Here is a 23,007-nt window from a genome sequence, read left to right as displayed (position 1 = left end):
ATATTTTAAAAATAATGTTGTGCATGAAACAAAGGCCTCGCCTACACTTCCATATAATCCAGTTTGAAAATACATTACATGGACTGTGTACTCATATAATCATACAATTAGAACCATATAATTATATTAATTATAATATAATTATATATTAGAATCATATAATGCAGTTCAATTACATTATATGATTCTAAACTGCATAATATGGTAGTGTAGATGGGGCCATGATTTAGGTACACTAAACCACCAGGACTCAGAGGTGCCATTATCTCAATTGCCCATGTGGACGCTTTTAGATTTTGGAATTCTGGGTTAAGGGAAGTTTAACTTATACCAAATAGCAGAATTACAAACTGTTAATAATAATATAATGTTTCTCCCACCCCAGAAACCGTTTCTCTTATATAGATATAAACAAGTTTTGTCATAACTTGGTGTCCCCACCTGCTGGGTTTCCTTTGAAGGTAGAACACAAATTTGAATACCCTTAGGTTTTCCCACAATTTGTTGATACATTTCTTTGGAAAGTGAACACTGTTGTTTTGGCCACTCAAGAAGTAACATTCAGTGAATGGTGATTGCTTAGCCATGTAGAAAACCAAAGCTAAGATGTATGAAAATACTGTTAATTTATCTAATGTTGAAACCTGCATTGTACTTTGGTATTACACCATTTCATTTTTAGCGAGACCTTGTTAAGCAAATGCCAGTACTTACCATTTGTGAGCGTATGATTAAACCTCACTCCAAGTCTGTCAAATGTACAGATACTAACTTGCAGTAAGTGCTGCTATAAATCTTTCTACTCCAGCCTTACTAGATTTAATGTTTAATCTTCTCATGTGCTGAAGAAGCATTACCCAGGAGTGTATCTAATTCTCTTCTAAAAGGATGTGGGTAATCATAGAACCAGGTGTGGGAGAGATGTAACCTAACCTTAGATGTAGTAAAAAGTCTGATGAACAAAGAATTCAACCAATTTTCATCAAAAAATCAACAAAAGACTCACAAATAAAGTAGACAGGATACAAATTTCTATAAGCGCAGACCAAATGTTCTGTATTTGCATAGGAACCTTAACTTTTTTTTCAATCAATGTGTAGTATCGTTTAGCATGGAACATTTAGTTGGGTAAGTTTTTGAACTTTCTTATAAAGGGGTGCAGAGAAAGTGGAATAACAAAGTTTCTTATGCACGTTTGGAACATCAGAAGCAAACCCTGCTCCTAAGGAAAAAGTATGCTCCTACAAAGAGGAGATGCTAGGAGGATAAGTAATTCAATTCACTTATGCATCATCTCCTTCATCTTTTGAAAAGCCAGGGCCATTATGAAAAAATGGATAATTTTGAAAATTTTGATTGAAAGATGGAAGAACTCTTGTTTTCAAATGCCATATTTTGCTAATAAAACTTTAATAACTTGAGCACTTGAAACATGCCTTATGGGAAAAAACTTTCATAGAATAGAATCATAGAATCATAGAATCAAAGAGTTGGAAGAGACCTCACGGGCTATCCAGTCCAACCCCCTGCCAAAAAGCAGGAATATTGCATTCATATCAACCCTGGCAGATGGCCATCCAGCCTCTGTTTAAAAGCTTCCAAAGAAGGAGCCTCCACCACACTCCGGGGCAGAGAGTTCCACTGCTGAACGGCTCTCACAGTCAGGAAGTTCTTCCTCATGTTCAGATGGAATCTCCTCTCTTGTAGTTTGAAGCCATTGTTCCACGTCCTAGTCTCCAAGGAAGCAGAAAACAAGCTTGCTCCCTCCTCCCTGTGGCTTCTTCTCACATATTTATACATGGCTATCATATCTCCTCTCAGCCTTCTCTTCTTCAGGCTAAACTTGCCCAGCTCCTTAAGCCACTCCTCATAGGGCTTGTTCTCCAGACACTTGATCATTTTAGTTGCCCTCCTCTGGACACATTCCAGCTTGTCAATATCTCTCTTGAATTGTGGTGCCCAGAATTGGACACAATATTCCAGGTGTGGTCTAACCAAAGCGGAATAGAGGGGTAGCATTACTTCCCTAGACCAAGACACTATGCTCCTATCGATGCAGTCCAAAATCCCATTGGCTTTTTTTGCCGCCACATCACATTGTTGGCTCATGTTTAACTTGTTGTCCACGAGGACTCCAAGTTTTCACACGTACTGCTCTCGAGCCAGGCATTGTCCCCCATTCTGTATCTTTGCATTCTGTATCTCAGACCTTAAATATGCATCTGATCATTCTTTTGCTTTTCAGTTGTAAGCAGAACTGCATTATAATTGTGATATTTTATATTTTAATTGACTTTAGACTACCAAGAGAACTATGATGCCATTTAGCTAATCAGGTAGAGACCTGCAAGTTGCAGTAAATGGAAAAAATCATAAATGTGATTGAAAACTTTATGATATGCACTGCCAAAACATTGGATTTAGTATCAAACAAGAGAACTGCAATGATTTTCCTTTGAAATCATTATGAACTTTTCACACACTGATTTCAACAGAATCTGAATGTGATTATTATAATCTGGATCAAACCCACTGGGCTGAAAACAGTTTGATGATCTTCAAATTCAAAAGATCTGCAATATTCTTTGATAGATTTTTTACTTGTTATTTTTATTGGTCATTTCTTTCTGTTCATCCGGAAAAAAACCCCAGATATATGTTTTTTATCTGGCATAGTTACTATTCTTCCAAATACAGTTAAAAGAAAGCAGTGATTAACAACTTCAGATCTTTCTGTTACGACACATTAATATAGATTATTATGATTTGGTTAATGAATTAAAAATGTATTGCAATCTATGAAAAACATTTGCTAGTGGTGACAAAACCATTCTGAGGTGGAAATACAAGTATATTTTGAGGTACCTTTTAAAATGGTGAATAATTTCAATAATAAAAAAAGTTTAACATTAAAAGAATTGACTTTAGCATGATAAGGTGTTTGAACCTGGATTTGGTTAAGATTCACAGTTTTATCCTGTAACGCTAAATAGATGGTTTCTCCTGCTGACCTTTATATGAGGAGGCAGCAAAATCTGTCATTGCTATTCAATTTGTTTAACTGCAGACACATGTTCCCTAGAGACGTCTGACACTATATTATCCGTTTAACCCTGCCCTGGACACCTGGATAGTTTTCCAAAATACAAATGAGATATTCCCTGCACAGTCCCCTTTGAACACTATGAAATATAACCAGTTTAGAAGAAAGCTGTGTATAAAATGTACAGTCTGTGGAATAATTTTCAAATAATATTATTGGCAGAACTTTCATTGAGTGTAGCCTATTTTAACATAGTTATTATGGTCAGTTAAAACCAAAGATTAAAATAACAACTGCAAACAACTGTTCTACCATTGGTATTAATAACAGGGATTATCAATCATTTCTTCATCTAAAATTGCAGAACTTTTATTACTGTTCAAAATTTTAAAAAGAACAAATAGAATACTATGAAGACAGGAGCTGGTTACCACTTGTCATGCCCCATGAAGACCCTCACTGTTTACTCCTAATTAAGCTCTTTTTATGAGGGGCATTCATTAAAGATTTCTCCTGACCCACTTCCATTTGTCACAGAATGCTGAAACTACACATGTGTAATGATATAGAGATTCTAATTTCCAAAGTCACAACATGGCTTTTGGAGCAACCTGTCGACTTCTACAAGCGAGGTGTTTACAGTTGCTTAAAAAGATGGGAGAAGTCCCTAGGTGGCACCTATGTAGAGAAGGACTAATAACTGTGTCTAGTTTCATTACTCTCAGTCCACAGAAGGTGAGTCAGGAAATCTTTAATGAATACCCTTTGCAGTAAGATGGATTCATATTTTTACAGTTTCTGGGAGGTCAGTCTAGACAGTCTTTTTGCATTCGAAGCCTCCGTCACCCTGCTTCTTTAAGAATCCCCTCAGGGGTGGAGCCTCAGGCAAAGTACTTCTGGTTCTTGGAAGAGTCAGCCTTTTTGTGACAGGAAAGTGAAGAGAGAGGAAGGCTTTAGGCAATTAAATTGATGTCAAACTGCATTAATTCTACAGTGCAAATCAGGACCATCCTAGGAGGTCTTAGACCAGTGGTTCTCAACCTGTGGGTCCCCAGGTGTTTTGGCCTACAACTCCCAGAAATCGCAGCCAGTTTACCAGCTGTTAGGATCTCTGGGAGTTGGAGGCCAAAACATTTGGGGACCCACAGGTTGAGAACCACTGTCTTAGACAGACAGTGGTGAGGGATGATAGGTGATAAAATCAAATCACTGGAAGACCAGGCATTTCCCATCCCTATCCTGATATACATTACCTAGTCTCTTGTATTTTCGGTCACATACAACCTTCATATAAACATTAGGGAAGACATTCTGGATTACCAATAGCTAGTTCAGTTAAACAGCATATTTAGGCAACAGCAGTGTTTTAATAAAGAACGTGTGGCCTATGATTTAGGAGGAAAGCTTGGTACTTGGGTTACCTGTTTGGCCCATTCTCTTTACTTCCATTGCTTTTAAATTGTGCCTTTCCATCTAATACTTGTAATGCATTGCCAGTAAGCTTCTTGGGTTATTTACATGAGCATATTGTAAACAGGCTGCATTGGACAGCACAAGATGCCTTACAAATTAATGGCAATGTGAGGTGGTGCCTGCTGGGGTGAAAATAAATTGTCAGAAAATATAGGGAGACAGGTAATGGGCCCCAGCAATGCTGCACAACACTTCTCAAATAGCTGTTGACTGCGTGCCAATAGATATGGCAATAACTGTCAACAGGATTTATAGTACTTTCACATTTATGCAGTCAGAGTGGAAAGGCTGAAAGAGTTCTATAGTTTTATTTAAAGTTGAGTGCCAACTGTTTTTGTACCAGCCATTTCCAAGTAACTGGGTCACAAACACTCTGGCTGTCATTCATATGTGTTGCTAAAGCACTTAATATTTTTTTTTTGGTCTTGGTTATCACAAGTCCTTGAAACATGTTTTCAGAATCTTTATGGTGATGTCAAGGCATATGCTCACTTAACAAAATTCCAGCAAGGGTATCTCACCATCTGTTGTAAAAACCTCCAACTTGGGTTGCCCTAAATTGATCCTGAATGCTCTGTGCTGCTTAGAGAGAGCTATTCATCAGTCCTTATTACATTGATCATAAAGATTTCTCTGCACCAACTGAAGCTTCTAGATAAAACCCATCACTTCCCCTGGATTAACTAGCGAAGTCCACAGTGGTTAATATATCCATGAGCTCTATCCCTACAAATTGTGAGCTTGCACAAATTTTGGCTCAGCCTTTTAAATTGCCTTGAAAAGGCAGGATTACTTTTAATATATGTGTGTTATCATGACAATTATTATGCTTATATTGTTTTGTTAATCTTACAGTTATGTTGTTTACTCTGTATGTATTGATGTTACTTGGAACCGCTCTGAGTCCCCTCAGGGAGATAATGCGGGATATAAATAAAGTTTTGTTATTGTTGTTATATTCAGTTTACTGGCAATGAGCCACAAAATCTGAACTGAACTGGAAAACATCCTGGAGTTTCAAAAATTTTGCTTTCACAAGGTGTACAGCACCATCTTCAAAAACACTCATGTACTGCAGTTTTTTTGGATCACAATTTTTCAATTTCAGTTGAATTTCAGTTCCCATTTCATTCTCGTATGAACTGTGTAGTCATTATGAGATTTTACAATCCATGTCCCTAGTATGGGTTGCATCTTTTGGGCAGAATCTGATTTCACACATCTGGCAGAATCCAAAATTCCTTTCTATTGCAACCCTCACTGTGTCCTGAAAGCTGCTCCTGAGAGCTGGGAAATACTTTTACAGGATTTTGATCCCAAAGAGTGCTGCAGTAGAAAGAAAAGAAAGTTGGCATTCTTCTGGCACTGGATAGAGTACGATATCATTTTGTAGGAAAATGGTATCCTTCTGTATTTGATGCCAGAAATGACTTTTGTCCATTACACCAACACTGAAAAATTGCATAAGGTGTTATTACTGCATGGTCCCTAAGATTTAGTCATGAGAGTATCATAAAATATTATTTATTGCTGATTTTTGAAGTTTTATGCTGATAAAAAATATCCAAACTTAACGGCCACTCCCTTGTCAATATCTAAATTAAATTTTGGGCAGGATTTTTATACCTTATTTTATTTCTAACAAAAGTTTCCCAAAGTTGGCTTATGTGGCTTTGTTTTTTAGTGGGTGGCACTCTTTCCCCTATTCAAAGTGGTACACAGGATTGTGTGAAATCTGTTCTTCTAAGCTGAGCCTTGGGGTAGCATACCTTTTCAAAATCCTACAACTCTCAAACATTTCTTTAGAGTGGCCTCTCAATTCTAACCTGGGTTCATAGCTGACTTGGTAAAAAAAAAACCTTTCACTTAGCAAACTGGCAGATGGGAAAAGCAGATCTCTCCTTTTGGAAATGAATGGATTCTACTAAAACAAAAGATAAAGGATAAGAGCTTTTTTTAAAAGAAGGAACTACTTGTAACAACTTGAAAGAATGGGTGACACCGTGACCACTGAATTTAGAACTGCTGAATTCAGAAACTAGATTCCTTTAATGGCACCTGCATCAGATCTCTTTTGGTCTGGGACACATGTTTGATTTCTGTAGGAAGACGGGGGTCTTTAAAACATATATTCCATCATTATACGAACCTGACAGAGCTATCTAGTTTATGGCAAGTTTGATAATGTGAGCTGCTAGATAATTGACAAAAATGTTGCTAGATAATTGAAAAAGAAAGAATCCATTTAACTAGCATGAACAGCATGGAGAACGGCATTGTTATATAGCTGTCAAAAAAGAAAGATATAAAATGCTGGAACCTGCTTTTGTTGGAGTGATAAGGTGTCCAACAAGTTTACATTTCTGAAAAAGAAATTATAAAGCTAGCAAGAAACTGGAGAATTCTACCAACTTTTTTTCATTAAGTCTGATCTGCATAAAAGGTATGGGTAAATGCTGAGTTGTAAATTTTAAAACTTGTGGTGCAAATTGGTTGATCGAGAACAAATTGGATGTGTTTCACATTGTATAGCTATGGAACTTCAGGATTTAAATTTATTATTATTTAATTTATTATTATTTATTATTTATTTGTGGCATTTGTATAACCACCCTTCTCAACCTCGAAGGGGGACTCAGGGCAGTTTAACGACTTAACCATGTCTTTTTGGTAAATTATTTTATGTCATTTTTAATCACAGAGGCTATAATACAATTGTTTGCTTTGTTGCAATTTTGATTTTTGAAATAATATTACTATTAAGAACATAAGAAGAGCAGTGGTGGAGATCTAATGGGCCTAGCATTCTGTTCACACAAAATTCAGCATTGCGTATCTGCACCCTCCCACTTATGTTCCATAGCACATGATTTACAGGGACCTACTGCCTCTAATATTGGAGGAGACATGCAGGCATCCTTTCTAGCCATAAGAGGCATATTCCCCCTCTGTATTTTAAAATGAAAACAAAATTATTCCTCTTAGTTTCAAACAATCCTTAGCCTTCTCTGCTAAAGAGTGCTAGTGCCTAACCAAATTGCAGATGCGAGGATTCCACAGCAGTGACTCATAGCAGCCAAAGTGGTGTCAAACTGCATTAATTTCTACAGTATAGATGCATCCCATGTCTATTTTCTATAGGAGACTTTATACATAGAAGGCTTCATGTGACAGCATAAAACTGTTACTCTCAAAAGAAACTATACAGCATTTTTTTTCTCCCAGAGCCTGAAAAAAGTATATGAGATGTGAATCCTGTGAATTGTCTTCTCATGGAGCCTTCTAAACAGGAAATGTTTCATCTGAAGAAGGTCTCAAGGTGAATCCCTTGCAGTTGCAAGCTTGGGACATGGGGTTGAATCTGAAATCTGCAAAGGGATGATAGCAGATGACATGAAAGAACCCTCTGCCTAAGATCCTAGCCAATGGGGGTTGATAGCTCTACATTAGATGAATAAGTAATCTGTTATCACATACCTTTACTGAATTAGTGTCTGTTTGGGAGTAAAATAGATAGCTTTGATGAGAACTCTGAACCTTACAGAAACCTGGAAATAATTGTGATGACAGTGAACATGAAAAGAAAAATAAAAAGCCATTTGAGTTCAGACTTACTAAGGCTTCATTTTTTTAATGTTCAAGATTCTGAAGTCTAAACATACTGTGTGGTATCACACACTACTCATTAACCAATATGAATACCAATATGAACAAACTTCCATGGTTATTTAAGAATTCACTGAAAAATGTCTAAAAAGCATGCTTATTTCACAGCCTGTATGTAAATGAACCTAAAAAGCAGTGACACCATGTGCAAGAGTCCATCTTTGCACAACACTGCAAAAATCCATCCAGTTCAGGGCCAAAGTTTTGATTGCTTCTGTGTTGAAGCTCTTTAATGCCACTGAAGCATAATATCTCTATGACAAGCTGGAAACTGAATCAATACAGCACTCAGTACTATCTATATTATTTATATAATACATGTGAATAAACATTATACATGGAAGTTCCAATCAGCAAATGTCCTTTCTGGTGTTAATTATTTCCCATTTGCATTTCCCCTTCATTTTATTGGTTCCTATTGATCATAATAGGAGGATTACTGAATAATCTTTTTTCATTTCCCAATATCAGTTCATGTTTCCATGTAGGATACACTTACAGGACCTTTGCTTTCTTTTTATAAAGGAAAATACAGATATTTGAACACCTTCTCTATGCTGTCCAAAGCTAAAATATACATATCTTTGGCTGGAGTTACACTTAAACATTTACCTGTTCTGACATATACAAATTCATCTTAAAAACAAACTTACAGAAACCATCTTGTTCATAACTTGGAAACTGTATGTATGTATGTAGATAGATAGGGTTGGAGTTACACTTAAAAATGTTCTGACTTACAAAGAAATTCAATGTAAGACCAAACACATGGAACCTATCTTGTTGATAACTTTGGGACTGTTTCTAGACCCATTTTTTTATATAAGTGGCAACTATTCACTCCCATGAACAAAACAAAATCTTTGCTCATTGGAAAGAGGGATAAGGTGGAGGAAATACCATGTCACCCCCTTTAACAATTGGTCAATAATATTTGCTGACGTGAAGGGGTGCAATGTATCTCCCTGTGAAGAAGACACATAGGTAGAATATATTCCCAATGTCCTGCATTATATAAGCTCATTTCATACATAAACTAAACACATGCAGAAACATTGCACCTGCTATAATGAAAGGGATTTTGTTAGAATATACAGAAGTTCTCAATTTTTTATCACAACCACAGTTTGTTCTCACTATAAAACATATTATACCTACGTCTGAATGTCACAATATACTAAAAATAATATTTGACTAAAGGTTTTCTCTCTTATTATTATCCAGAGCTTGGCTCCAAAGCAATAGGAATTGGTCCCTCTTTCAAAACATGGGCAGTTAGGAAAATAACAAACTCCACTTTAGTCTTGGATTCTCTTCTCCTCTTGCTCTTTTAGTGAAAACTGCCTGTTAGTGTTTGGGGTTTTTGTTGTTTTTGAAGAAGTACATTGTAAAATCCTCTGCCGCTTGCTGAATTTGTTTTGGCATGCAGAGAGTCTAATGCACCTGCAGAGAGAATGTTTTCAGTAATGGGTGACATCTGGTCTGAAGACAAAAGTGGAATGTCAGTAGTTATAGTAAAGGGTATGACAGTGGATAGAGCCAATCTAGCTGGCAACTGCTGTGAAGTCTCTGAACAACTATTTGGAAATGCAAAGCTTCTTTAGAAAAACTGAAGAATTCTTATGTACTATAAGGCTCCAAAGATAGCTTTGGCTGGGATTCATCTACTAGATGTTTAGCTTAAACACTTTTTAGTACCATGACCATTAGCATATTAAAAATGATCTTTGGAAAAAACATAATTTGCAGGTGTACATACTAGAGAAATGAAGAGAAGGAGAGAAGAAAGATAAAATAGATGGAGGGAGGGAATGAGATAGAACAATTGCTAGGTTTAGCCATTCTCCCACATGAAGTGAAAATAATACTCCCTGCTCCAGACTGGAGTTCACACTTTGAAAATGAGTCTGACTGGGGAAAATATCAAGACTGATAAATGAAGATAGCACTTCCTTTGTGGAATCTGATGCCCATAGCAACTGCTCCAGTTTATTTTATGGTAAAGTTGGTATGGGGAGATCATAAAGTTCATATAGTGAATGCCAAAAATGAGTGTTTTGTAATGGTTGCATTTATGTGCTTGTCAAAACAAGAAAGAAAAAGCTGGAATTTTATTTGATATACTTATGTTTATACCTCTTTATGTTATGATGTCAGGGTAGACTACAGTGATTTCACACCCATGGATTGATTCTTGGATTTGCAAGGATCACACATATTGTGGCATATGGAATACCAAGAAAGCAAAGAAACTAAATGAAGCTGCCTGGTATGTTCATCTGGGAACATGCATTAAATTCATTTGCAAATTGACTAATGCATACAGAGATGCATACAGAGAGAAAGGACAAAGTAACATAAAAATGTCCCTCTATATTAGAGGAGGAAAGTGACTTAATTTATTTGTTGTCATGTCATGGCTGTTTTTTTAAAAGTTCAGTTTGTTTTGTCTTGGGCTTTGTTTTTCCCTTAATATTTTCAAATTTGGGGCCAGATACACTCCTACAATTTAAAATAGTTGGGCATAAGGCATTTCCACCAGTTGTAACATTCCTTACCAGAATGTTGCAGAAAGGGGTATATATAATCCCCGAGATTTTCTTTCCCTGTGAGCAACTCTATAAACATAAAAAAACATGCTCGATCAAATCAAAAGCCTAGCTTGTGTACAATCCCATTCACAGAGCTGACAGCCAATCAAGAAGTCCACTGGCAAGAAAGGACTGCAACACGATTTTCCAACTTTCTTTTGAATATGCTTTTCTCCTGCATTTGGTATAGTGAGATATAGTGCATTTAAGATAACATACTCCCACTGATGAAACAAGTAGCTTTGAAGCCCTTTTCCTCCCATGAATTCTTCATATACCCATCATGTGTTCATAGGGTCTGAAGCCATCAAAGTTAGTGATCATCACAAGATCTTATCATAGTGAATGCTATGGATTACCTATGTGCTAAACTTGCGTTTATTTGTCCTGAATCTTCTCAATTTTCTTGATAGGCAGTGGTAGACATTTGAAGCATCCAATTTCCAAAAGAAGAAGGGAAAAGCACATTCAAAAGAAATATGGTGGTTAGGAAGTGGACATGCTTGACCCTTTCCCTCTTAAAAGAAGCCAAAGGGAAATGGTGTATGACAAAAGAATTAAGAACCTAACTCTGCCAATAATTATTTTCCAAAATGTACAGTGTACACAAAAAGGAAAACTAGGGTTGTTCCATGTTCTGCTTCAAAGTATGGTTGTAAAAAGTCACAGCAATTTTTCCATAAAAAAGGAATGACTCAACACACTGAAACACCAGCCAAAAAATAGTCAAGCACTGTGATACTTTTCACACTCCTTTTGGGAAAAAAAATATTTTGCAGCCAAAACAGTATTCCAGCACAGAAAATATCATTTTTGTGCTAATTATTTGTTTTTACATGTGACAATTAAATAAGGGAGCATTTATTACTTTATGTTACAGTAAATAGTGTTCTGTTCAAATGTGTCCTCAATTTGACCTCAACTCTGGTTAAAATATAAAGAACACTGAAGCAGGAAGTGTAGAAGAGTCTGAAAATATCCATCAATACTTTGTATTTGGACAGCAGACTAAGGACTTAATCACATGGATCTTGAGAAGTGTTAGGGACCATCTGACTAGAAAAGGAAATTGTACTGGTAGATCCCCAATTGTCCAGTTTCAAGTTCTGTCTTCCCATCACACGTTTTTCTCTTCAGGTTTTAACCCGCTGTTGCCTGTGGAATTCCCCATCACATGGGGAATTCTTTTCTCTGACCTCTCCATATTACTTTTTTAAAACCAGGGAAAACTTCAGTATTCGAAAACCAAGAAATCCCTTGCTTTCCCCAAGGCCTGCACACCAGAGGAGACAAGACACCACTTTAAAAACTCTTCTTTCAATGGGGTCTCTTGCCCTCTCCAAGGCCCCTCAAAATTAAAAGTGGCAGGAAACTGTTTTAAAAACTCTTCTTTCAATGGGGTCCCTTGCACTCCCAAAGCCCACACACCAGAGGAGATGATGTCTCCTCCCATGTCACTGTTTTAAATCACTCCTTTCAATGGGATCTCCCCCTCTTCTCTTTGAATTCCTCCCCTAGGGTAGACCAGCAGAATTTTAACTCCACTTTTAATATTCCTTTCAATGAAATCTTCCCTCTACACTCCTTTCAATTTGGTGATCTCCCTCTAGAGGAGATCAGCACATTTTAAAAACACTATTTTTCAATAGAACCCACACTGTCTTTAAACCACTTTAAACAACAGAAGGATCACGGAGAGGCACTTCATAAAAAAAAAGTGTAATGGAAAAATCCACCTCTCCATATGGAGTTTAGATTACTATTAAGGAAAATATTCAGTATTAGCAAAGTGGGGCAAAACATCAATTCCATGGCCCTGAAATGATTCAACACAGGAAAATCTGTCAGATTCTATCACATGTGTTTTTTTGGCTTTAGAGGTGGTTCTGCCATGCCCCAGGGACTCAGAACATGATTACTTGTCCGTGTTCTGAACTCCCTCCTTTCAGCACGCTTCAGCTCCATTTCAAAGACAAAGGGCAACAGATGATGGCTGGAAGGAGGCAAGTTATCTATTATGCACATATATCTATATTGCAATGTAATGAAAATGGTTTCAATAGAAATTGACAATTCAAGAACTATTTTTAGTCTTGCTTAAACCATTTTCATTACATCGGAAGGAGGCAAGTGTCATGTGGTGTGCATCTTTGTTCTTGAAATGAAGATGAAGTGTCCTATGATGGCGAAAGTGCTCCATGTGATGAAGTAATAAGAAGGCACATTTTCTAGCACTATTTCAAAATGATTTCATTTTTATTTAAATAGCAACATTTATTTCTTAATTAGTGTCTACCTAGGTAAATTTGCACATGCAAATTACTGCCTCTTTCTTCACCTTCATTTATGTGATTTTTGTCAATGCCGAACTGTCTGCTTTAAAACAAATGGATTTTAACCCCATATGTCGATGGGGATTGTACAGAAGTGTTTATAATAATATGCTTATAACTGTATTTATGTTTGCATTGGTTGCCCTAAGGCTGGAGCGGCCTAGCTGTGAGAAATGTGTTACCATGGAAACGAGGCAGAAGAGGAGGTGGGAGGAGCTTAGAGAGGAAAGGTTTTAAAAAAGTGACAGTTAGAGTCAGTCAGAGGGGAGACTCTGAGAGAGCAGCAGAGTCAGTTTTTAGACTCTGAGGAGTGAAGAAGTGAAGAGTCAGGTTTTAGTGTTCGTGAATAGTAGAGATTTCTTCAGCTAGGAAGCTGAAGGGGAAAACCTTGTTAGTTGCTTTAGTTAGAAAGAACTAACAGAGGCTTGTTAGGATCGCTAGTCGGAGGAAGACTGGAGATCTGTGATTTGATCAAGTATAGATCAAACAGAAGGACTATTCATTGCAGGGAACACTGGTTAATAAAGCGCTTCACCACAGCAAGAGTTCATAAGTTGTAACATCGAAAGCCTGAATTGTATCGCAACCAAGTTACATGTAACCATCAAGTGTTTGCCAAGCTTAACATCTTCATACTGCAACCATACGCTTTGTTTAAAAATAAACTTGTTCTCTTTGGTTTTTAAAACTGCCTCATCTCCATTAATCTTACGTTCTGTGCACCCACTCTACCAAAATTACCTCACAACACAAACAGAGCCTTTAATACCAGAGCCTTTTACAAATCAGTGGCTCCTCTCTCCTAAACCTAGGCGCTTCCTCACTAGTTGGTAGCGTCTCTCTACAATTGGGTGGCAGCTTCATTACCAGTGGCGGAGGTTCTTTACAGGGATATATCCCCAGACTTTGAGCCAATATGTGAAACTGTATGGATTTTCAGATAATAAGGAAGCCTATTGAAATGGTTGACTTCTGGTCCAAAAATAGCATAGAGTCACACTGGATGATCTAGAAAATGCTTGGAGAAAGGCTATATTTTGTCAGAAGTGGAATGACACCAAAGGTACCAATCCCGTAGCTATGTTCTGTGTATATTTTCATCAGCATTTAAAAACTAAACTTTTATTTCTTCCTTCAACTGTGAATGCTGAGACACTAAACCTCTCTGTTTTTTTGGCCCTCAACCTTAAATACATTGAAATTTTCATTCTTTTCTGTTCAATGGCTCACATTTTTTCTTGTATTGAGTCCTTGAATGAAAGCCTATCCTGCCTCATTTTTTTCCTCATGTTTCTTTCACGCTTGCCTCATTTTCATGCCTTTTATCATTCTACCTGTTCTTCTGGTTACACAATATTCTTTTCAGCCCCCTTTTATTTTGTAGCTAGCAAAATATGTTTTCACTTTAGGAGAGGGATGGAAGATATTAGAATGCAACTCCAACATCTGAGTCTTCGAACTTGCAACATTTTCTGTTCTAAAGCATTAGTGACCATTACTTTTTATTACCCCTCTTTCATGTCTTCTCTGTAATTTCCCTGTCTTCTCTGTATTATTTTCTACAAGATTTTGTGATTTAGTCAAGTGAATACTTGCAATCAGTCGGTAAGTTTCTTTTTCTGCAACCTTCCCCATTCTGGCATCTCTTTTAATTTAATATTAGTTCTTCTTGTGTATAAGTTCCTTCAAGTCGCCTAATGATTTGTGGCAACCCCATCAATTTCACTGGGTTTTCTTGGGCGAGAGATACTGAGAAGTGGTTTTGACAATTTCTTCATCTGAAATATTGCCTACAGCAACTGGAATTCAATGGCACTCTCCCATCCAATCCTGCTTAGCTTCCAAGATCTGATGGGATTTGTTGCTTATAAAACTTGTTCTGTTCTCATAATCTACATGATGTAAAGTAAATAATGACTGCCAATCCAACAACAAACTGCATGACATTTTAATGCTAAACAAACCAACCTTTCACCACCTTACAGAAATTGAACTGTTTGTTAATACAATATTGTTGACATGTTCATTCCTATAGCAGTTAGAATGTCTGAAATCATTCCATGATAGTACAACAGTACAACAGTTCTATTAATGGATATCAGAGCCTTCAACTTACAAAATTCCTTATTACAATATAGATACTTGACAGGAGAGAGCCAAGCACGGTACATAAAGTACCAATTTAGAAGGAACAGTTGCCTTGGGTTTCCAAGAGGAGCAGAAAAATATAACTACCCATATTTTCTGGCGTATAAGACCATTTTTAACCCAAAAAAAATCTTCGCAAAAGTCAGGGGTCATCTTATATGCATGAGTCATCTTATACGCAGGAGTAGCCTTATACGTGGGAGTCATCTTATATGCGGGAATAGTCTTATACGCCAGGAGTTGTCCTATAGAGTGGTTGCTGAAACTTCCAATCTGGATTGGAGAATCTGTGGTTGCTGCATATGCTGGGGAGAGCTCAGAAATGGCAGTGGCCGCATCCCTGCCATATGCAGCAACTGTATGAAAGCATTAAGGCCGATGCTGTACAAGTACGGTCGAAGAAAATCCATTCATCAGGATTCGTGGACTTAATGAGGTCCTGATGTTGAAGTGAAGGGGTACCTCACCAGGAAGGTGTAAGTGAAGGGCGGAGCAAGCTGCAAGCCTCCAGGGCACACGGGGTATGGGAAAAAAAGATAGAGTGGCTCTGAGCCCAGAAAAACACACCTCTTTTACCTGTCTGGCCCGCCCTTGTATCCTATTAACATACTTTCTCCTCTGCCTCTCAGATCTCGCTCCTGAAGACTGCAGTGAAGCAGTGCAGGTGCTCATGTGCAGGATCTGAGAGGCAGAGAATGAGGTACAGTAATATGAAAATTCCCATATTGAAATCAAATCTGATGCTTTTTAAATTTTTATTTGGTGTGCGTTGGAAGAGGGGTAGTCTTATACGGCGAGTATATACCAAACTCTATATTTTAACTGGAAAAGTTGGGGGTCGTCTTATACGCCCAGTCATCTTATATGCCGGAAAATATTGTACCTTTCACTGACATACCAGCACCAGTGGATTGAAGTGAAAGTCACATATCTACATTAATTCCCAAGCCCTACTAAAGGTTAGAGTAAGTACTGGAAAAAATAGAAACCTGTGGGACTAAAGGCTTGGATGCACTATCAAATTTGAGAGTCCTGATTATGTTAGAACTAGTGATCATTGCACCATTCTGGCAATGAAACCATCCAATAAAGTATTTATTTAGTATAAGCAAATAAGGGAAAAGAGATTAATAAACAAGTATATATTTGTCTTAGTTCTAAACCCAGCAGAACAAACATTACATAAGTTTTGTCATTTTGCACAAAGCACCAAAGTAACAATACACAAACACATCTTTGTTAAAACAACATTTTTATATAGGCTGAGAAAAGACATTATTTTGGAAACAGAAATCTTTTTCTGGACCTGTCAAGAAGTTGCAAAACCTGAGCTCAGACAGGAAGCATGTTGTTTATATAGCTGATAGATTAAAACTTTTCACCTGATCTAGTTAGAACTCTTCTATAAATCCAACACCTTTAGGAATCCCAGCCAGATATTATTTCATACATTAAACAGTTCATCTGTTATTTGTCAAATACACATTAAATCTGAAAGTTTGTACCTAGAACCACACATTTATTTCTACTTGGAAACTTACCTTGACATGCAAACTTCAGCTCCTTCGCATCTGTAACTGTGGTTCTTTTATCAGACCTGTTTTTTTCGTACCTACGATGGCTTCGCCTTTTCTTGGTCTCACCCCAAAGGTTTGATCCACCATGCATACTTGGAATGTTCAAAATGGCAATCCCTTCCAGAGAAATGTTGCTCACATCTATCTGGATTCCATCACACTTGACAACAAAAGGAATGAAAGGAAGGAAGGAAGGAAGTTAAGGACTGAAAAGATGACAGAATTAACCTCCCATTTTGGTTATAGTGCTATATATATTTATTCTCTTTCGCTCTGTTACTTTTCTTTCTTATATCCCCTTTAAAAGGCCAATCCTGTACTGAACCATGTAATCTTGGCATATCCATAGCTCACTGTTTTCTAACCCAACTCCAAATAGCTTGGTAAAATACTTTTCCTTATTCTGATCTTTTCTCTACCTTGGATAGTAAATAATCTGGTATATGGTTATTTCTAAATACCTCATCAGATGGTCTTTGGGTGCTGCTTCCATACGCTTAGGAAATGGAGCTCCACGGTAGCCCCACAGAGGCCATCACATGACAAGAGCACTTCCAGTGGGACTCCATGGGGCTCCATTTCCTAGCTGCATGGAAACGGAGCCTGAAGATAATCTTCAGGAATCAGGTGACCCGACACCAAGTAGCAGAATGCGTGAGAAAGCAGAGGAAAGACAGTGATGGCTGACACCACAGAAGATGCAGAAATGTGGGAGGAAATGAGTTAAGACACTTTCTTTTGCTTTCCCGTCTGATGAGATCCTAAGTTGGGAAGTCAGACATGGGCATGGTTAGACTACTGCAACGCGCTCTACATGGGGTTGCCTTTGAAGACTGTTTGGAAGCTTCAAATAGTCCAATGAGAGACAGTCAGGTTAATAACTGGGGCAGCATACAGGGAGCACACAACTCCCATGTTATGTCAGCTCCACTTGCTGCCTGTTTGTTACCGGGCTTTGGCCTATAAAGCCCTAAATGGTCCTAGTCCAGTTTGCTTGTCTGAATGCATCTCTCTTTATGAACCACCATGAAGACTAACATCTTCTGGGGAGGCACTGCTCTCGGTCCTGCCACCATCACAGGCACGTTTGGCGGGGATGAGAGATAGGGCCTTCTCAATGATTGCCCCCCAGCTATGGAACTCCGTTCCTGGCAATATTAGATCAGCTTTCTTCCTCCTGTCCTTCAGAAACATCTGGCTGTGGGACCATGCCTGTGGGGCAGTGAAATGAGAGGCAATAATAGAATGGTGTCCTAAGATTGTTTTAAAACAAATAATTTTCAAGTGGATATAAGTGATTTTACTGTTTGTGCATACTTATGGTTTTACATTCTGGCACTGAACATTTATGTATATATGTTGTGCTCCACCCTGAGTCCCCTTGCAGGGTGAGAATGTTGGAATATAAATGTTTCAATTAAATTAAATAAATAAATAAGTTGTATGAGCTGGATGCTTCCTACTTTCTACCCATGTTGATATTGTTGTGTCCCTTCAACTCATTTCCGACTTATAGTGAACCTAAGATTGCCTATGGCTTGGAAGGAAAGCAATCAAAACAGGAAGCTTCTATTCTGCATGTCTTTTTCTAAGTATCATAGTTTAGAGTTGCATATAATATTTTTGGTCAGGAGCCTTAAAATGTTGTTGTCCTTTTCTACATATCAAGGAACTGTGATGATAAGAAAATGGGCATATTTTGCAGCAAGCATCTTTTAATGAGCAGTTTGAACTCACTTTGGCCTCAATACCTTAAAGACCCGAGATGTTTTATTTTGGAAGATAAGCAGGGTCAGCCATGGTTAGTACTTGGATGGGAGGCCACTAAGGATCACCAGGTCCTTTAAGATGTATTGCATGGGAAAGAATTGGGGGGAAGACACTTCTAAATATTTCCTTGCCGGAAAAAAAACAAAACTATGAAATTCATAGGAGCATCATAAGCTGACAGGTGACTTGAAGAAACCTAGACTTTCACACAGAACTGATTATACTTTACTAGTAAAATCAAACTTTCATATTTTTTTAACATCTGATATATGTGTTAAACATTAATGTGACTTCTTTTTACTAAATATTCTGCTCATGTGTATACTCACTTACTACTATACATTCTTGATAAACAGATATTAATTTCATAATTAAAAGTAATCTTGTGTAAATACCCTGCAGGCCTCAATGAATCAAACACATACTGTGTGTCAGGCCTCCCACTGTCTTCAAGTGGAATGTACTGGCTGGATAATTAGATAGTACATATTTTTTAACCTTATTTGCATGCATATTATATCTTTTGCACACTGACAAGCAGCAGTAACAACAAAAGTCAGATTACCACAGGGAATTCCCACAAAGAAGTCTTCATTCCTTATAATTTGCAGCCTAAATTAAAATAATTTGATCTTTGACAAGGATGAAATGTCAAGCAGAAGGGGGTCCTCTACAAGCCACAGCCTGTGGCTTCTGAAATCTGCCTAATTTATGTCAGTCACTTCTTAATACATATTTAAGTATTACACGAAAAAGATGATAAATATGCAATCTGACACCTTTGGTATTTCCCTGCTGTTAATTTATAAAGGTCTTGCACCCCCCAGAAAGTGACTAAAATTATTTAAATAAAGGGAGAATTGTGATATAAGATGGTGCAGGGAGCGTTTTCACTCAATATCAAACACAGCAGGCAGTACACTAAGACAATTATTTCACAAGGCCCCAGAAACCTGCTGTGATGCGTTACTTTCAGAATTAGTAAAAGAGAAATTCTTTTGTTCAGGCAGCAAGGAATTTTCAACAGAAATCTATTTCCACTGTGCTGCCATATCTATGTTAAGAATGGTGGCCCAATTTCATTGTTAGTGCATTGCAGAAAACGAACATACATTTATGCACCTAGCCTTTCCATTCATCCTAATAGTGAAAAGAGGGTCAGATGTGAAAGAGTGATTTAGTTGTAGGGATAACAGACAAAGACATTTCCAACTGAAAGTTTATCTACACTGAAGAATTCATGCTGTTTGATACCCCCTTAACTGCTGTTGCTCAATGCTATGAAAAAATTGGAATTGTAGTTTTAAAATTGTCTTTAGCTTTCTCGGCCAAAGATTGCTGATCCCTCAACAAAAGTCCCATGATTTCATAGCATTGAGCCATGGCAATTACATTGGTGTCAACAGTATACATTTTTAGTATAGATATATCCCAAGTCATACTCATCTGAGTCTGGCTCAGAATGGATTACCCTTTTCCCATCCTATGAGTTTGCCAGTGATATCTAGTGGCTTTCATATTAATGGAGCAGTACCATTTTTGTATGAACTTTAGAGTAGCTGTCCATGGTGTTGATCAAATGTAGAGAATGCAATTCAGCACATTTACTAGCTCATCGAGTTTGTCCTAAAAACAGGAGTAGAATCAGCTTCCAAGTCTCCTCCCCAGAGTTTCATAGGCATCCTTAAAATTGCAACAGCTAACAAACAGTAACTTCAGGGTTTCAAACCATATCATCCTACACTGATTTCCCCTAATATGATTCCATACTTTATTGTGCATCAAGTGGTTGCTCTAAAAGTACTCTCAGTAATGTAATACAACATGTTTGTAATATATCTTTGAAAGAAGTGTGCATTTATTGGGCATATCATGAGACAGCATGGCTCACCAGAAACAACAATAATGCTCAGTAAAGTGGAAGGTAGTAGGAAAAAGAGGAAGACCATATTATAGTCAGGGAAACCACAGCCCTGAGTTTGCAAGATCTCAGTAGAACAGCTGATGACTGAAGGCTTCTGGAGATTTCTCACTGATAGGGTTGTTATAAGTACAAGTCAAATTAATTTAGTTTAACATAATTTAGTTTAATCAACGTTTTACCATCACCAGGAGGTTAAAGTGAGAGCAGAAAGGAAAAAAAAACTTATTTTGAACTTTGGATATCCCAGTTAGTGCTCATAGCTTGGGGGTTTATTTATTAGATACATTTATACACCACTTTTCATCTAATAAATGCAAAGTGTCATAAATGGCTCTTTTACTTCCTACATGGTGCTCACAAAAGGTCAAGATCAGAGAGAAGGTGATCAGCTCAAGTTCATTCAGTGAATTTCTTGGCTTGGTATGGATTAGAATGTGCACCAACTGCACCAACTCTTGTATCATTGCCTCTATGCCTAGAGGAATCCAAGGCAGGTGTGTTGTGTTAAAATTCATAATCCAGAACAGTCATCTCACAGTAAATACTCCTCTTTACATGGCTACATCTTTTCTACCCAGCTGCTGTATTGAGGAATTTCTTTACCTCTCATTTCATCGATCAAATTTGGAGGGTTGATATCTATTGCAGATGCACCTTATTGCAATAGGTTCAGGAAAACAGATACAAACATACAAAGGAAAGTGGAGCTAAGTTCTGCATGGCTGCGATTAAAATCCGGTGGACAATAATTGAGAGTCAAAAGACCTAAGCTTCACCTCTGGAATATAGATGGGAAATCAGATATAGATTGATATTTATAGTGTTGGATATCCCCCCACTCCTCTCCCCCCCCCCCAAAGTGCTATCTATCCCCACTACCTCCCTTTACACTGCCTTCACATGATCTTGTGGGCTGAGCTGGGTTTTAATAACTACTTGTATGTGGCTTGTAGCCTAGATTTTAAAATTTGTTGAAGTTTGAAGCATTTAACCCCTTTGGTTTGATGTAGATGTGTGGGACTGGGTCCCCCTGTTATGATCTGATCATCGACCGTAATAAAGTTTACTTACTTATGAAAAAAAACACAGGAGAGATTAAGACTCTGCAACCAAAATGAGCTACGAAGTATTCAGGAGTTATTGCTTGATTCATGTCTTTTCTAGTGTCAAATATCAATGTGGCCATTGGGATATCTTGTAGTGATTTGTGTAGTATAGAGTAAGCATAACAAGAACGTATGTGTTAATCATTCTGTGTATATCAATACTTTAACTTACTGATAAAAGGAAAGTGGAGCCATTCTACCAGTACTGTTAAAGGACTACACCTCCCACTCCCAAATGTCACCAGTTGCAGCTATTTCTAACAGGCTGAAGCAGAATAAGATGGGGTGGGAAGTAGCCATCAGCATTTCTTTCCTTCGCTTTCTGCCCATGTTGATATTGCGGTGTGCCTTCAAGTTATTTCCAATTTATGAAACTTTTAAGTTTCATAAACTGAGTCTATAGTGGGATTTTCTTGGCCAAATTTATTCAGATGATTTCCCTTAGCTTTCCTATGAGATAGAGAGTGTGTGACTTGCGCAAGGTCACTCAGTGGGTTTCCATGGATGATTCGAAATTGGAACCCTGGCATCCAGAGTCATTCAAATCACTACACCATACTAGTTCATGTTCTGTTCATCCCTTAGTTCTTTTTAAATCTATTATATGCAAACTCATTGGATACCCTTTTGTCTCAGAAATTGGATTAAAATATTTTAAATAAATATATAACAAATTTTGTTGTGTATATAAACACAAAGATGACCCCACTAGATTGTAATGTATGTGACTATAATTTTAAATAGATATTTTGCTGTTAAATATTTAATAGTGCTCCATCTCTGAAAAAAAAACCCACCTGATACAAGCCTTTTCACAGGTCAATTAATAAGATTCCAGGAATCCTTTGGCTCCTCTGTCAGGTTCTTTTCTACCTTCCTTAAATGCATAATGGCAAACTAGTCCACTGTACAAAAGTCATTTAATGAATGATTTTCCCAAAAATGCATTTTGTAACCTTTAGTTCAGGAAGGTAATAGTTTTTTAAGGAACTGTGCTTTAAAGGTTAGAAAACTCAGAATTTTGAAATAGGTTTTTCAAATTCATACCTCTGATCATTTGTTTCCATTTTGATCCCCCTTTATAAACTTTATAAACCCCCTTTATAAACGTTGGTAACTTCCCTGTTGGCTTCTTTAAGGGGTGCAAATGTTTCTTTTCTTTCTTTCTCTTTTTTGGGGCGGGGGCAGGGGATGTTTTAGCATGCATTTTGTTATTTCACTGTGATAGCTGTATTAGATTTTGCACTTACTACCTACTTTGTGGCTTCAGAAATGAGTAGACCAGCATGGTACAAGTAAAATATAAATAAGGACCTCATCATACTAGAGAATTAATCAACTTTAAATCTGGTTTCTGCCTCCTGCAGGATTCTGGA

General features: G+C 37.4%; 1 protein-coding gene across 3 annotated transcripts in view; it reads right to left on the bottom strand.

Annotated features, from left to right (window-relative positions):
* DGKB (diacylglycerol kinase beta) overlaps window positions 1-23,007 on the bottom strand; it is a 305,929-nt gene that overhangs the window by 48,393 nt on the left and 234,529 nt on the right. For all 3 annotated transcript variants that reach the window (XM_060782155.2, XM_060782153.2, XM_060782156.2), the window contains one exon: window positions 16,796-16,991. In XM_060782155.2, coding sequence (XP_060638138.2) covers window positions 16,796-16,991 — 196 coding nt within the window. The remainder of the gene's footprint in view (window positions 1-16,795; window positions 16,992-23,007) is intronic.

This window comes from Anolis sagrei, chromosome 6 (assembly GCF_037176765.1).
Source record: "Anolis sagrei isolate rAnoSag1 chromosome 6, rAnoSag1.mat, whole genome shotgun sequence".
NCBI lineage: Eukaryota > Metazoa > Chordata > Lepidosauria > Squamata > Dactyloidae > Anolis > Anolis sagrei.
Note: the sequence above shows the minus strand (reverse complement) of the source record. Positions and strands in the feature narration are given on the sequence as shown.